The 16,013-nt window shown below is 43.1% G+C and overlaps 1 protein-coding gene across 1 annotated transcript in view; it reads left to right on the forward strand.

Annotated features, from left to right (window-relative positions):
- Window positions 1-15,326, forward strand: part of GNB5 (G protein subunit beta 5) — a 32,075-nt gene extending 16,749 nt beyond the window's left edge. The window contains exons 5-11 of the mRNA XM_070469267.1: window positions 3,383-3,515; window positions 6,707-6,850; window positions 8,657-8,748; window positions 10,992-11,040; window positions 12,670-12,766; window positions 13,675-13,841; window positions 15,042-15,326. Of these exons, the coding sequence (XP_070325368.1) occupies window positions 3,383-3,515; window positions 6,707-6,850; window positions 8,657-8,748; window positions 10,992-11,040; window positions 12,670-12,766; window positions 13,675-13,841; window positions 15,042-15,053 (694 nt within the window). The 3' untranslated portion in view covers window positions 15,054-15,326. The remainder of the gene's footprint in view (window positions 1-3,382; window positions 3,516-6,706; window positions 6,851-8,656; window positions 8,749-10,991; window positions 11,041-12,669; window positions 12,767-13,674; window positions 13,842-15,041) is intronic.
- Window positions 15,327-16,013: the final 687 nt, after the last annotated feature.

Genomic DNA, 16,013 nt, shown 5'->3' on the forward strand with positions numbered 1-16,013 from the left:
CAGGGACCACAAATTTGTGCAGATACTTTGGAAAGCATGTTGGTAATATATATTCAAAGCCTTGAAAAATTTATGACCATTGATCTAGTGATTCCACATTTAAGAACTTGTTTGAAAGAAAGAAAGATAGAAGAAAACATATGAGCAATAACATTTATTGTATTGTTATTTAAAATAAAGCAAAAAGGGGAACAATATGTGCACCAAAGGAAATTAAGTGAATGGTGGTACATGAATTGAATGGAATATTATGCAGCTGTTAAAAGGAAATTCTTAATGACAGTAAGTGAAAAGAGCATCAAGATTAATAGGAATATTGTGCCTTAATCTGTTTTTCTTGTGCTCAGTTTAACAGAGTTGGCAGTGAGAATTGCAACCATGATAATTTCCTGTCCTTGTGTTAATTCTGGACCATTCAAAGTATTTCTATAGTAAGAGCTCAGCCATATTTAGAGAAGAAGTGTCAGCATAAAGGCTGTGATGAACTACACCAAAATGCAATTGTAGTTCTCCTGGATGTTGAGACTTTGGTGTTTTTCTCTTTGTCACAATTTTGTCTATTTTTGGTTTTTTTAAATCATATGTTATTTTTATAATCAAGAGAAAATAATCATATTATTTCAAATATGAAAATGCTGGACCTCCAAGCAAAAACTTTGGAGCCTTCTCCAGCCAGGGTCACCCCAGCCATCACTCCCCACATCTTCTCTGTTTAGACCGTTGTTTTGAGGCAACTTCCCACTTTCTCCACTTGCTGAGATCCCTCTGGAGACCCTGCTTACATACATGCATTTCATATTTTCCCATTTTTTAAATAACTCAAAAGTAGATTGTATCATTTTATAACTGGATGGCAATATTTATATAAACTGTATACCCATGTACTTCCTAAAAGGATATGAAGTGACCACAATAAAAGATATAGATATAAATATAGATGTGAACACACATACATGTTTAACACATTTATATACATATGACACAGTTATAAGGTAGGTGTGAAGGAGTTTGGACAGCTCAGCAGTTACACGGCATAAACCCCACTGGACTCCCCTCAACTTCACATAGGCACAGGGTCATACCCAAAAATTACCATCAGGCTCAGTAATTAACTGGAACTCAGGAAAGTGCTATACTTAACGCTCACAGTTTCATCACAGTGAAAGGATACAAATTAGAACCAGCCAAAGGAGGAGATGCACAGGGCACAGTCCAGGAGGGGTCTAAACGTGGAGCGTCCGGTCATCCCCTCCCTGTGAAGTCACATGGCCTTCCTCCTTGCATCACACTGCAGAACTTTTCTGCTTCGCATAGCATTACAACTAATCCTAAGTGTGAGTATCGCAACAGAGCTACAGCAGTGACCCTGAAGCTTCAGAATAGGAGAACATGTTTCACCTCCAGGGTTAGGGAAGCCCAGTCTGGAGCATGCTTGTCTGTTGTCACAGCCAGGTGCCAATCATTCTCACCCACATGATCTATAAACAAGCTTGCCAAGGCCAGTCACTGGTCATAAACTAGCCAGCCCTACACCTGTACCTCCAAGCAATTAGAAAGGCACAGGGCCTCAGAAGAGAGTACCCCTCCCAAATGTCATTCCCCCCTAAATAGAAGCAGGGCTCCTTGGAGTCAGTCTGGGCAGGAAGAGAATAAAGCAAGCTGAAGGTGTTTCCTTGTTCCAAGAAGCAAGGGAACATTCAGTCATATCAGTGGAGTCATATAAAATGGAAAATAAGACCCACTTGAAGGGACCCTCAGTGTCAAAATTTCGGATAATTTCAGCATCACATGACATGATGATAGTAATGGATCTTAACACTTTGACATGCCTTCCTCACTAAGTTTGATCATTTCTGGCTTTTGATTTAGTGAGAGACTTGCAACGCTTCCTTTCACTTAAACACTTGGAGGCCGTTGTAGGGTTAATAATTGGCCTAATTTCATTATTGCTGTGTCTCAGAAAATAGGGAGGCCTGAGGGGAAGAAGAGAGATGGAGGAACAGCTGAGCGGTGGAGCAGTCAGAACACATACGGCATTTATCGATTAAGTTCACCATTGTAAATGGGCACAGTTTGTGGCATTCCTAAACCATTACAGTAGTAACATCAGAGATCACTGATTACTATCAAAATGTAATAACAATGAAAAAGTTTGTAATATTGTGAGAATTACCAAAACGTGACACAGAGACATGAAGTGAGCAAATTGCTGTTGGAAAAATTACACTGATAGACTTGCTTGAGGTAGGGTTGCCACAAACCTTCAATTTGTAAAAAATGCAATAAAGCAAAACGCAGTAAAACGAGGTATGCTTGTAATCACCAGCAAGTCACCCTTATTGTGGAAAGATCTTGTGGTCCCCACTTTGACCAAGTAATCAAAGTTGGCACCACCAATCTTGGGCTGAGAGGCATGGCAAGCCTCCTAACGTGAAGCAGTAAGAAAGAAATACACAGTGTCACCTTTATATATCACATTTGTATTGTTGCTAAAAATGTTATACTTAAATGTAACATTAATAAAAGTGAAAGTGTTAGTGGCTCTGTCCTGTCCAGCTCTTTGTGACTCCATGGACTGTACCCACCAGCCTCCTCTGTGCATGGAATTCTCCAGGCAAGAATACTGGAGTGGGTAGCCATGCCCAACACGACAAATCCAGACTGTGGGACATTCTGTAAGACAACTGACCTAGTGACATCTCTCATTATAAACAGTCAAAATCTGTGTCCGTCCTCCATTAAAAGATCTTGTTGTTGTTTAGTCGCTCAGTCGTGTCCGACTCTTTGCGACCCCGTGGACTGCAGCCCCCCAGGCTCCTCTTGTCCCTGGGATTCTCCAGCAAGAATGCTGGAGGGGGTTGCCATTTCCTTCTCCATTAAAAGATCTTAAAAAGATATAAAAACAGATTGTAATGTGGAGACCTATTTGGGCTTTGGATCCTTGAGACAGTTGGGAAATTGAATATGGATGGCTTACTACATGGTGTTACAGAATTTTTGTTAGTTTTCTCAGATGTGATAATGAGTTAGTGATTATAAAGGAATGGTCTTATTTTTAGGAGATGTAATTTGCAGATTGAAGTATTTAGACGTAGTATGTCATATCTGAAACTTGCATTCAGACGGTTCAGAATTTGCTCCCACAAATGCGACAAAATGTTAAGTTAGCGAATCCATGTGAAGGGATCTGGGAGTTCGTTGTACTATTTTTCTTTCAGTTTTACTATCCATTTAAAAATATTCAAAGTAAAAGTTTAGGGATAGGTTACAACATATAATACTGCCAAAGGAAAACATTTTTGAAAGTGTGTGTGAATGAGAAAGTATACACATGTTCTATTGCCCTGTATTAACATTTGACCCTTCTGTCTTTTTCTGCTAGTGGTTTGGATAATAAATGTTCTGTGTATCCTCTGACATTTGACAAAAATGAAAACATGGCTGCCAAAAAGAAGTCTGTTGCTATGCACACCAACTACCTGTCAGCCTGCAGCTTCACCAATTCTGACATGCAGGTAAATCAGGGGCCTGGGTGATGACGGGCCAGCCTGCAGGGGGAGCAAGTTCGGTCTTGGAGAACTAAAGAGGGGGTGCAGGAGAGGAAACTGTTCCCATGTCCCTCTTCACAGGACAGTGTTTACGCTCCAGCAGTTGGCCCTAAGAGGAAGCTTCTGTTGCTTCTCACTGGTTTTATATGTACTATCATTTATATATATATATAATTTTATATAGAAGGCTAAGTCACTTTAGTTGACTCTTTGCAGCCCTGTGATCATATCCCACCAGGCTCCTCTGTCCATGGGATTCTCTAGGCAAGAATGCTAGAGTGGGTTGCCATGCCCTCCTCCAGGGGATCTTCCAAACCCAGGGATCGAGCCCACGTCTTTTTTATCTACCGCATTGGTAGACGAGTTCTTTACCACTAGTGCTACCTGGGAAGCCCAAATATTTTATATATATATATATTATAATTTTGGCCACACCACATGGCTTGCTGAATCTCAGTTCCCCAACCAGGGATTGAACCCAGGCCACAATGATGAAAGTGCGGAATCCAAACCACTAGCCCACCAGGGAACTCCTAGTTACATTATTATTTTTCATAAAATCAGAAATGGGTAAAGTTGGGGCTGTTGATTGTTGGTATAGTTGAATGAATTCCCTGCCATATCAAACCTCCTCCTCTAAATTGAGTTGGTGGGGGTGGGAGTGGATCAGGGAACCTTCTAGGGTGGTGGAAATTCCTGTCTTGAGTTGGAGAAGTGGTCCCAAGGCCCTCCTGTGTATAGAATTTCACTGGGTGCTGACTTTCAGAGTTGTGCATTTGACACACCTCACTATACCTACATTAGACTTCTGTTTTAACAAATGTGAAAAGAGAAGGCTTCATATAGAAAATCTGTGCCCTGCTTTGAATAAGCCACAAAGTGGAGGTAATACGTAAGCTATATTTTCTTTCAGAATTCTAAACATCCTGCAGTGCCTTTGTCACATCTCTCCAGCAAACCCTCATAGATGCCACCACCCACATGGCCAGCTCCCAGTGGTGGCTGAACCTGGGGAGGCTGGGAGCCTGGAGCAGGAGCGGGGGGTCATAAACATGCCTTGAGAGGCTGCCTTGGAGGACAGTGTGTTGCCAGTGAGGTGTGGGGAGCACTGTGGGAGGCAGGCAGCCTGAGAGTTAGGAGGACTAGGTTACATCCCTGCATGGTGGAGCTGACCCTACAGATGGTAGGGAGCCATTGCAGGGCTTGGGGCAGGTTGGGTTTATTTGAAGGAGGAGATTGTCTTGAGTCAGACTAAAGCCCATTCTGGTTTCAGCTGACTGATGTCAGCAGGTGGGCCAGCAAGGGTAGTGGTAGGGAGACCTGGCGATGGGTAATTGTTTGATTGCTGTCTGGGGGCAGTGTCCTGATTGGGAGGCCAGTGTTGACCCTGTTGTTTGCCACCAGGAGTCTCGCAGGTCTGTGCAGTAGGGGGCACGGTGGCCCTGGCTGTGGCCGTGGCCACTCCTCATGTCTTTGGGTGTGAGGAACAGCCAAAGCAACAGAAGATGTTTAGTCTGATGTTCTAGCTGGTCAATTCTAAACGAGGTTTTATTATCCTCTGTGTTTCGTTTTTCTCACCTACAAGTGAGGATGGTAGTATATTCCTCCCTCAGGAGGTTTTCTGAGCATTAAATGAGATGATTTGTGTAAAATATTTAGTGTTGTTGCTTAGTAGCTAAATTGTGTCTGACTCTTTTGCAACCCCATGAACTGTAGCCCACCAGGCTCCTCTGTCCTTAGGATTTCCCAGGCAAGAATACTAGAGTGGGTTGCCATTTCCTTCTCCAGAAGTACTTGGTATAAACCCTGGTAAATATCAATAAATGCTAGCTCTTATTATTTTATTATTAACACGAAGCTTCACAGGTGATTCAGATGTATGGCCTTTTTTGGCTACCACTGAACTCATGAACTTAGCATTCTTCCAGCCCTGGGATCTAAGATGAATAATGAAAACCTCAAAAGGCTGGTGTAAGACCTGCACGTTCTCTGCATTCCAAAATAAATGAGTGACGGTGGCGTTAGAGGATCTGTTTAGTGCATTTATCATAATGAATGTTTGATTTTTAAATTTTATTTTTTACTTACATTATAATGAAGATCACAAATATTTAAAATATTTTAAAGATTAAGAATTTACTGTTAACTTTTAAAAAACTATTCATTTCTTTGATCAAAGAGTATGCCATGAAAAATTTCCATTAAAGAGCTAGACTGAGGACTTCCCTGGTGGCTCAGATGATAAAGAATCCGCCTGCAACGCAGGAGACCTAGGCTCAATCCCAGGGTTGGGAAGATCCCCTGGAGTAGGAAACGGCAACCCACTCCAGCATTCTTCCCTGGAGAAACCCATGGAAAGAGGAGCCTGGTGGGCTATAGTCCATGGAGTCGCAAAGAATCAGACATGACTAAAACGACTTAGCACAGCACACTCTGTTTCATGAATTTTTTACAAAGCTATTAGTCCTGATAAATAAGTTGTTTAGTTCAGAGTCTTATCTCACAGGATCAGGTTATTTCCTGGAGCAGGCAGCTAGCTTATTTTTATTTGGTCTCAGTATTATCTAATGCAGCACTGGGAAGGTGTGGCTTGCCCTGGAATTGGTTAACATGGGGACAGGGAGTTAGATGGGTCTCCTGCCAATCCTGTTAACGGAGCCCCAGGAGAGCAGCAGCCAAGGCACAGTCTTTCTGCAGCCCTGCCACCTAGCAGAGGGCCTGGACGCGGTCCGCACACAGCGGAGGCCTGGTCCTGCATGTGTGTGTCCGCACCCCTCAGTGGCCCGGGGAGCCCTGGGTGTGGGTGCACGTTAATGTCTGGGAAGCTCCGTGCTGGGCTTGGCTGCCTGTGGGGCCCGCTGGGGGTTCTGTTCAGCAGGTATTCGCAGAGCGCTTCCTGCGGGTCAGACAGGCAGGTACTGCAGGAAGGCCTCCAGAGTTCATCCTCTGCAAGAGGACGGGCGTGTAAACAGCTCGCGACAGCAAGGGTGTCAAAAATGGACTGTCTTTCTCAGTCCTGGCGAATGAGTTCTGTGCTTGAGTCCAGATTCAGCAGGTGTGTGTGTGTAAGGAGCCTTCTCTTCCCTGTGGAACTGCAAGCATCTGCTTGGCTTCCCCAGAGGCCCTACTCACCCCCTTCCTGTCCTCTCCGGCGGCAGATCCTGACGGCGAGCGGCGACGGCACGTGTGCCCTGTGGGATGTGGAGAGTGGGCAGTTGCTGCAGAGCTTCCATGGGCATGGGGCTGACGTGCTCTGCCTGGACCTGGCCCCGTCGGAAACCGGGAACACCTTCGTGTCCGGGGTAAAGATCCAAGGAAGATCTCTAGGAGCCCTCTGTCCACCAGGGAGCCTCAGGGTGGCACTTCCTGTCAATCTGTGGGACTAGACGGGACACCCCTGGAGTGGGGCTGAGATTCCTTGGCTGAGTAGCAGAGAGTTGGCATCCAAGAGCAGTCGAGACAGCAGCCAGGGCACCAGGCAGCTCGAGTAGAAACAGCGGTGAGGCATAGCCGTGGTGTGATCAGGGCTTTGGCACCAGTGGGACACTCTCCCGCCCCGCCCCTGCCAGTCTCCAGCCCCTCCAGCTCCCCCAGCTCCCAGGCACAGGGAACGGTGTGTCTGAAAGCTCAGAGTCGGGCAGGCAGGCCACCATGGCAGAGGAGCCCCACATGAGGCGTTAGCACACCTGGGACCCACCTTTGCTGCCTGACTCCACATTTCATCCTTTGTAAATTGTGTGGAAGGCACAAGAGCATTTGCCCCCCACCTCCCCATATATTCTACTATATTAGGAATAGTAGAGGGAAGAGTTTCCAGTGTGTTACGCAAGTAGGAAAGGCAAGTATTTCTAGGACATCTGGGAATAAAGGTGGAGAACTGAGCTGGCTGACCCGACCCTGGTCCTGTCTCATCTCTGTGAAGAGACAGTGGTGGGAGGGGACAGAGATGCAGACACCATCTAATGATGTTTGCAGCTAGAAGACATAAAGGCCCTTTGTTCCATGCTGTCCACTTCTTAGTTCTGGACCTCAGGTAAGGGTTGTGAAGCCTCTAATTGGCAGGGACCCTGATTTTCTTCTTGGATATTTGGCCCCATCTGTGTAAGTTTCATTCCCATGTCTTTGTATAACTGTATTTATCTCCAATCAACTACGCTGTTTTTTTCAGATTGTTGATATCATTATAGATCATATTGTCTCTTTCAGAGTATTAAACTTCGTGGTTTAGGGTCCTCCAAAGATTTGAAGACACTCTGATTCCTTTGTCCACATTCTCAGTAAAGATGTTGGAGAGTTGAATCCCCATTGCAGGTCTTTCTGAAACATCAATGTGGTACCTCACCCACCCCTTCCTCTGAGTTGAAACCAACAATCTAATTTTAACCCATTTTTCCTTCTGTTTGTCCTTTCAGAGTCTAATTACACTGCTCATGCTTGATCGCAGACTGCTCTGCAGAAATTTATCAAAATGCTCCTAGGATCAGGATAGCATGCATAAGCTTGGTGTTTTTGAGTCTCTGGATCATGTTAACTACCCAGAGAGGGTTCATTTTATAGGTGTTGAGGCGGAAACCCAGGGAGGTGACTTGCCTGAGCCACCCAGCTGACTGCGGGCAGCCCCCTGACTAGGCTGCTGGGCTGCAGCTGGCCAGGAGCACCTGGCTGTCCACCTGTGTTCAGGCTGCCCCACACACCTGAGGCAAGCCTGGGGGGTCCCACCATACCCACTGGCCACTTGCCCTCCCCTCTGGCCTTACAGAAGCAGAGATAAAGAGGAGGGGGAAACATGAAGAGAACTGCCTAGGAGGAAGGGGAGAAGGAGGCCCTGGAGGACTTGCAGCCATTTAGAAAGATAGCAGAGAAGAAAACATGCTAAAAAGGGTGTCTGGGTACCTTCTTTTGCTCCACCTACCGCAGGACCTAGCTCTGACTTCCTGAGGTCAGAGGGAAGTGGCCTTAAATAAAGCTAGTCTCAGAAAAAAAAAGGCATGTTGTCAGAGCCATTTACTAATGGGAACTGAACGATCTCTGTGACATAACCAGAACTCATACCTGTCTGTGGGCAGTCCTTGCAGTAGTCATAACTCTGGGTAACTTTGCGTTTGCAGGGATGTGACAAGAAAGCCATGGTGTGGGACATGCGCTCTGGACAGTGCGTGCAGGCCTTTGAAACACACGAATCTGACATCAATAGTGTCCGGTCCGTGAGTAGAATGTTCACATTGCTTCTCTATTTTATGCTGTCTCCCAGCCTGGGCTAATGCTTAGCCTCCAGCCTCAGTTTACTTTGCTGAGAGGCTTTTCCAGCAATAAGAGCTGATGTGTGGTGAGACCGAACGGTACTCCAGATTTCTTGGAGAATTTCAGTGTAATTGCACCAGAGGCAATGGCTATTTCCTGTCTAAACAAAGTCAGTGTTTTTTGTTCATTCATTCAACCAATATTTATTAAGTACTTATTTGCTGAACATTATTCCAGGAACTGGGAATACTGTTTTAAACAAGATAAAAATTTCTGCTTTCCTATAGGAGACAAACAAGACAAAGCACAGATAAATGTACAGTGTACAAAGATACTGATAAGTTCCATTGAAAAGTAAAACAGGGAACTGTGATGGAGATAGGTTATTTCTTTGACTGGTCAGGCATCTCTGAGAAATTGATGTTTAAACTGAGACCAGGATAGTGAAGGAGGCAGGCTTTCAAAGAGCTGGGAGGAGGATCAGGGAGATGAGATGCTCAGGGACCTAAACAAAAGGCCAGGTGACCACTTGAGGTGGCTAACATGATGCATGTTTTGTCTTTAAAAGATCACTCTGGCTGCTGTTTGGAGAATGCATTGTAGGGGGATGAGAATGGAAGTATTATGGCCAGTTATAAGGCTGTTGTGTGAGTTCCAGATAGAAATGATACTGGCTGAAACTAAAGAAGACACTGTGAGTATAGAAAGGTTTCGAATTGGGAAGGATTTGAGATTTTAGCCTAATTCCAGACTCTCAAGTTAAGGCTGCCAGAGTTTTGTGGATGCTGGAAAAAGGCATAAGATTCCTGGGTTAGAGATGAAGGATAGTTGATTACTAATAGTGATGGTTGTAGCTATGCTAGTTATCACAGGGTGACATGCAAAGGACTAAATGACACCTGGGCATGCAAGGAATTGCATTTCAGGAGGAGAACCCTGAGCTCAGGGAACCCGAATCTTTTATAAGGGACAGTAAACATTGATCCGTTTGCGGAAGGGTTGGAAGCAGTGCAGGGAGAAGGCAATGGTTGCACATGGATTCTGGAATTCTGTCTTGGGCTAGCCAAGCTTGAGATGCTACTGTATGACCAAGTGGAGACGTCAAGTAGGTAGCTGGATCTGTGAACTGGATTCCAAGAGAGAGGTCAGGACTTAACATGTACATTTGAGACATGGCACCATCAGGACAGCATTTAAAGTACAACCAGTGAAGAATCTTCATTATACTTAGAGGAAAGCACTAGACTTATTCCCCTTAAAAGCTAGAACACAGTAAGAATAATTACTTTATTAGTAGAAATGTTAATGAGGATTTTCTAGCTCACTGACCTTAAATGTAGGAAGGGAAAACACTATCACTTTTTGCAGGTGTATAGAGATTTACCTAGAAAATCCAAGGAAATAATTTGAGAAATTACTACAGTAGATGGAGTTATTAAGATACAGGATAGACTATAAAGCCACAAAAATAAATTCCTATATATTCATGAAATAACAGCTTAAAATTGCATATTCTCTCATCCATGCTGTTCCCTCAACGCAGAACCCTCTTCTAATGTTCATCAGGTCTCAACTTACAGTACCCTGTCTCCAGAAGGCCTGATTATTGAGGAGAGGATGACTGTAACAGTAATAATGTCATTTGTTGCATGCATTTTATCTGGCCCCATGCCATGTTTTTTGTGTATACTGTCTTATTCAGTCTTTACAATAGGAAATGTGCATTATCCTCCTCACTTTTCAGATGAAGAAACTGAGGCTGGGCCAGTTGAAGTCACTTGCCAAAAATATCCCCTATAGTGAGTGGTCAGTGCAGTCCCCTTTCATTCAATTGCAGTGTCTGTGTTTATAAGCACTGTCTTATCCCTGAGCCTTTGGAATGAGGTGTGTGATCAAGGGAAAGTAAGGATGTAGGCATCTGCCTGTGTTCAGTGTCAGATACAAATAGACATATTGTCTCATTTATCCTCACCAACACTCTGCAAGGCCAGTGTCAACTGTCCCATTTACAGAGAAGAAACTAAGGTAGGCCAGTGGGGCCTTCCGGCTGAGCCTCCATTTCTGGTCTCTGTAACGAGGAGTCCTTGTGTCCCTAGAGTCCAAGGGCCCAGCATGGGACGGCCTTCCCAGAGGCTTCTGATGGTCACCCAGGATTGGGAATCACTGCTCTAAGTGCCTTCTCCCCACACTTCCTCTCTGCAGGTACTACCCAAGTGGAGATGCCTTTGCTTCAGGATCAGATGATGCTACGGTATGTTTAAGTCCTTAAGAGCTTTTCCTATTTGAAGGAGAGATATGCTGACCTAATTTTATTTTTCAAAAATAATTGTTTTCCTGATTACAGAACTGATATGACTTCTATAAAGAAAACTTAGGGGGAAAAAACTAAATTTTGTTTATCATTCTACACAAGAAAAATCACAGTTGAGTAAATTCCTTTCTTTTTACTTTTTAAACAAATGCTGTTTTATAATTTGCTTTTTGCACTTAGCAATAGATTGTGAACATTTTCTCATGCCAATAAATACTTTCCTACATTATATTTTCTTGAAGTTTTCCATACTATGGATATGTCATCATTTACTAGCCAATCTTCAGTCTGGGGACATTTAGGTTTTTTTAAGGATTTTTTTTTTCCCTGTTAAAAACTGCATAAGCAAGTATTTTTGGTACCTCTCTTATTTTTTCCTTAGGATGAATTCTTATACGTAAACTTGATGAGTCAAAAACTGGCCTAATTTTAAGGCTTTTGATACTAGTTGCAAAATAATGTTGACCTGTTTTTCAGTAGGCACAACCTTATTGTGCTCTCAAAATAGCAAATATCTTATTAAATAATGAATTTCACCTTAGTTGGCTATTGTGAAAGAAATTACAAGGAATAGATTGAGAGTTTGATAATAATGAAAATTTAAAACTTCTGTATGCCAAAGAATATTTAACAAAATACAAGGGCATACATTTGGGGAATTTCAAAAGCTTTCCTTACCCTTTGGAATTTCTTGGAAACAATTCTAAGGATTTCATCCTTAGCTATTCTAAAAAAATATTAAAGATGCATATAAAGATTTTGATAGCAAAATGATCATGGCTTCCTCATAATTTTATTTATAAAAGAGAAAAATTAGACACAATCAAGACACTTAGCAGAGTATGGCTAAGTAGATTCTGATATATCCACATGAGGAATATAACAACCACGTTAATCCTATTTTTTGAAGATTATTAATGGTATTTAAAAATGTTCATAGCATCAGGCTAATTGAAGCAATAATGAAACATCCACCCCATTTAAATCCACACATAAAATAGATTAAGACTGGGACTTCCCTGATGGTCCAGTAGCTAAGACTCCAAGCTCCCAATGCAGGGGTTGCGGGTTCGATCCCTGATAAGGGAACTAGATTTCACATGTTGCAAGTAAAGATGCTACATGCCACAATAAAGATTGAAGACCCTGTGTGTGCCACAACTAAGACCTGTTGCAGCCAAATAAGTAATTTTTTTTTTAAAGTAAATTAAGACTGAAGGAAGTAGCCAGGTGTTAGTAAATATCTCTAAGATTGCCTTCTTTATGCATTTCTGAGATTTTCTGAATTTTCTACAGTGAACACATATTCCTTATCAGAAAAAAAAGAAGGCTTACATTTTGTTTTTTGTACTAAAGAAATCTGCATTTGCTGTTTCTTCGAATCTCCAGTACTCCATGGGGATATAGTAAGAATTGGGATTGAGGAAGAAAATACTGAGAGAAAACGAAAGGTTTTCGCCTTGACCCTCAAACCACGTAAGCTACGGCACCTGCCTGTAGCTCTGTGATCACTGATGCACCAAACAGGACCCAGAAACAAGTGCCTCTTTGTCTTCTTTGCCACCCCAGTGTCGCCTCTATGACCTCCGGGCAGACAGGGAGGTCGCCATCTATTCCAAAGAGAGCATCATCTTCGGAGCTTCCAGCGTGGACTTCTCCCTCAGTGGTGAGATTTTCCTGGGACTGTGACACAGGAACTCAGAGAATCCACCAAGCTTCCCCTCAGCTGAGCTTCCTATGGCCTCGTGTGCTAAGAGTCTGCGCCTGCATGGGTTTTCCTCCAGTGCATTTTTGACACCACATTTTGCCCAGCCTGAAGCAGCTTCCCCAGCCCATAAATGAAGGCTGGGCCCATCTCACACTCTTCTTCAGAACAATGATATATCAGAACTCCATCTTCTGTGCCTTTAGGCATTTCCTCTCTAGCCTTCCATTTTTCCCCTTCATACTTGAAAAGGGACTTTTTTCAGAGGTGGAGAGAGTGAAGTGAGAGTCCCCTTAATGCCCCGAAGCTCATGTCACCTCTGCCTTCACAGCCAGAGAGGCTCCCGGGGAAAGTTAGGGCAGCATTTGTGGTGTATTGTGTATATATCTGGTATGTTGTGTCAGTGGACCATTCAGTTCTCCCAGACACCTTCTAGTCATGCAGCTGTGCCTTTGTGCTGCTGCTGCTGCCTGGAACATCATTTTCCCTCCCTTCTCTGCATGGCAAACTCCTATTCAACCCTCAAAGGCCAACTCAAATAGTGCTTCTCCCATAGTATCCTCTTTGATCCCCTTTCCTCTATAATCATGTAGCACTTTACACATAGCTGAGCAGTTCCATTACAGCCCCTTCCACACAGCGCTGCCATGATACATGAGTCAGCCTGCCCACCATCACCCTCCACAGGGGCCAGCAACTGTGCTCTCTCCTCTTTGAACCTCCAGGGCAAACCACAATGCCTGGCACATAGTGGGCACTAAAGCACTGTTTCTTGAATGAATGAATGAACGAGCGCAAGAATGAGAGTCATGAAAAGAAAAACAAAAGGAAGGAACTGGTTGAGTGACCATCTTACCTCTTGCTTTAAGGTCGCCTGCTGTTTGCTGGATACAATGATTATACCATCAACGTCTGGGATGTCCTCAAAGGGTCTCGAGTCTCCATCTTGTTTGGACATGAAAACCGTGTTAGTACTCTGCGAGTTTCCCCTGATGGGACTGCCTTTTGCTCAGGATCATGGGATCATACCCTCAGAGTAAGAGAGAAGCTTTTCTACTTTACCGTGTGTGTGAGAGCAGGAGTGATTGGTCTTCTTGAAAGCGGAGAGGCGGAGAGGTCAGAGTAAGCTAGGATGGGCCTGGGCAGCCAAAAGAGAGCTCTAATTTCAAGTCTATAGCCACAGAGGAATGATTTGCCTTGGGAGGTAGTGAGTTTCCCATCAGTGCAGGTATTCCAGCACAGATACCCTAAAGGTCTGATTCCAGCCTGTGACAGATCCAATTGCCAATCTCACCTCCCAGGAGCACCAGGGTCCTTATCCAGTCACAGACCCCTGTGAAGTCCACACAGAGGCTTCAGGAGACCTATGAAGTCCATGCAGTTATATGCTAAATTGTGTATATGTGTGCATTTTTCCAGGAATAGTGTCCTTATGGCTTTATTAGATTCTCAAAGAGCTCCATGACTGTGTCAGGTGTTGGCTCCCTAGAAATGCCACCAAAAAACTTTCAGCAAGCAAAACTTACTTCATTGTGGAAGATCACAAACTTGACAGTCTTATTAGCATTTCAGAAGGAGAGAGCAAAGGCAGATATTTATCTGCCAAAGGTTTTAGGGGTCTGATTGAAGGTAAATCTTTTGATGGAGGGACTTAAGTAGGATTGAACAAATTTGGGGCATAGCTTAAGATTGTTTGTTGGACACAGGGTCAGAGGAGGGAGAGAATTTCAAAGACTGTCTAGAAAAGTAGCTGGCCATTTGATGCTGCATATTATCCTAAGAAGTGTGTGTCATTCTTAAAATGAGTAATTGAATAGTCCAGTCTTAGGATAAATGGATTTTTTTCAAAATTCGAGAAATAAACAGTGAAGTTATTTGTGATTTCATCATCCTGGGCAAGAGTTTGCTAAATTAATAAAGCCATGTTAGTATACCCAGAGAGCTGGATGCATACAGAGGATTCTGGTTGTCTGTCTAAAAATTACCATTCCTTAGCAAGGGAGCCACAGATGCCCTTCAGACAGTTAACTAAGGGAGAAGGAAAGTGAGGGGCAAAGAAGCACCTTTGAGTTGCTAGGAATGAAGTATTATCCTTTTAAGACCTGTGAGTGCTCTGTTTTGGATGCAGTGTGTATGTTTGTGTATTATATAGACTTTGATTTTCTCTCTTTAAACTCAGGTTTTACAAATGTCAACTGAAAAACAGACTGAAGATTATCTGTTTGTGTCTTTGCAGGTCTGGGCTTAATCACAGTGCACATAGGCACCTGAGAATAGAATCTGAAATCGTCACATGTAAATATATCTTACTTCTAGAGAGTCTGAGAGTTTCTTGCAACTTAGCTTCAAGTGAGCAACTCTGTGACTGAAAGTTCACCAAATGTCTCCAACATTACTATTAAAACCATCACCCTGGAAAGATCCCAGTATGAACCTCCAACACTATGAGAACACCTTCCAGTACAGTGTTTTTCATTTTGAACATTTTTGAAAATATATCTGTTTTTAAGATTATTATAAATTATACTAGTCTCAACTCATTCTCTAGTCCTGGTTGAATTCTACTATTCCCAGTAGAATTGACCATTTACTATATTCCTGTTTTGTTTCCTGGAATCAGGTTATTTTTCGGAGCACTTTAAGAGCTGTTTTTTCTCAGTGTACATTCTGACATTTGAAACCTTCCCCAGGAACTGCTGATTTTAATGGACTATGTGAGGACCACATTACTTGGTCTTAGAAGAAAATTCCAATTCCAAATGTAATGAGACAAAATCAATTCTTTTACATGTGGTTTTATTGTGAAAGTATCCTTTTCAGCCTTGCCTCCTCTTGTCTTTTTTTTTCAGGTAAAACATTTCCATGTTACAAAGGAAGCAGAGATATGGGTAAAATAGACAGGTTTGATCTGTGCATCTTGTGACGGTGGCTTGTATCAGGAGGACGGGACATTTTCTATCATTAGAGGGAAAAACTGAGTGCTGTTTGGGACACAAACACTTCTCAGAGGAACCAAAACCTTTCTGTGTGGGAACAGAGGACAGTAAACTTATTTGAAAACCGATTTGTGGTATTAGATGTATTAGGATTAGTAGCATCTACTCAGGCTAAAGTGAATCTTGTCCATATCAGTTATACTCGTATTTATTGCATTGCAAATGTAATTATATACACAGATTGATAGCTCTTGAATGATGATGTCTTTGCT

This window comes from Odocoileus virginianus, chromosome 6 (assembly GCF_023699985.2).
Source record: "Odocoileus virginianus isolate 20LAN1187 ecotype Illinois chromosome 6, Ovbor_1.2, whole genome shotgun sequence".
Lineage (NCBI taxonomy): Eukaryota > Metazoa > Chordata > Mammalia > Artiodactyla > Cervidae > Odocoileus > Odocoileus virginianus.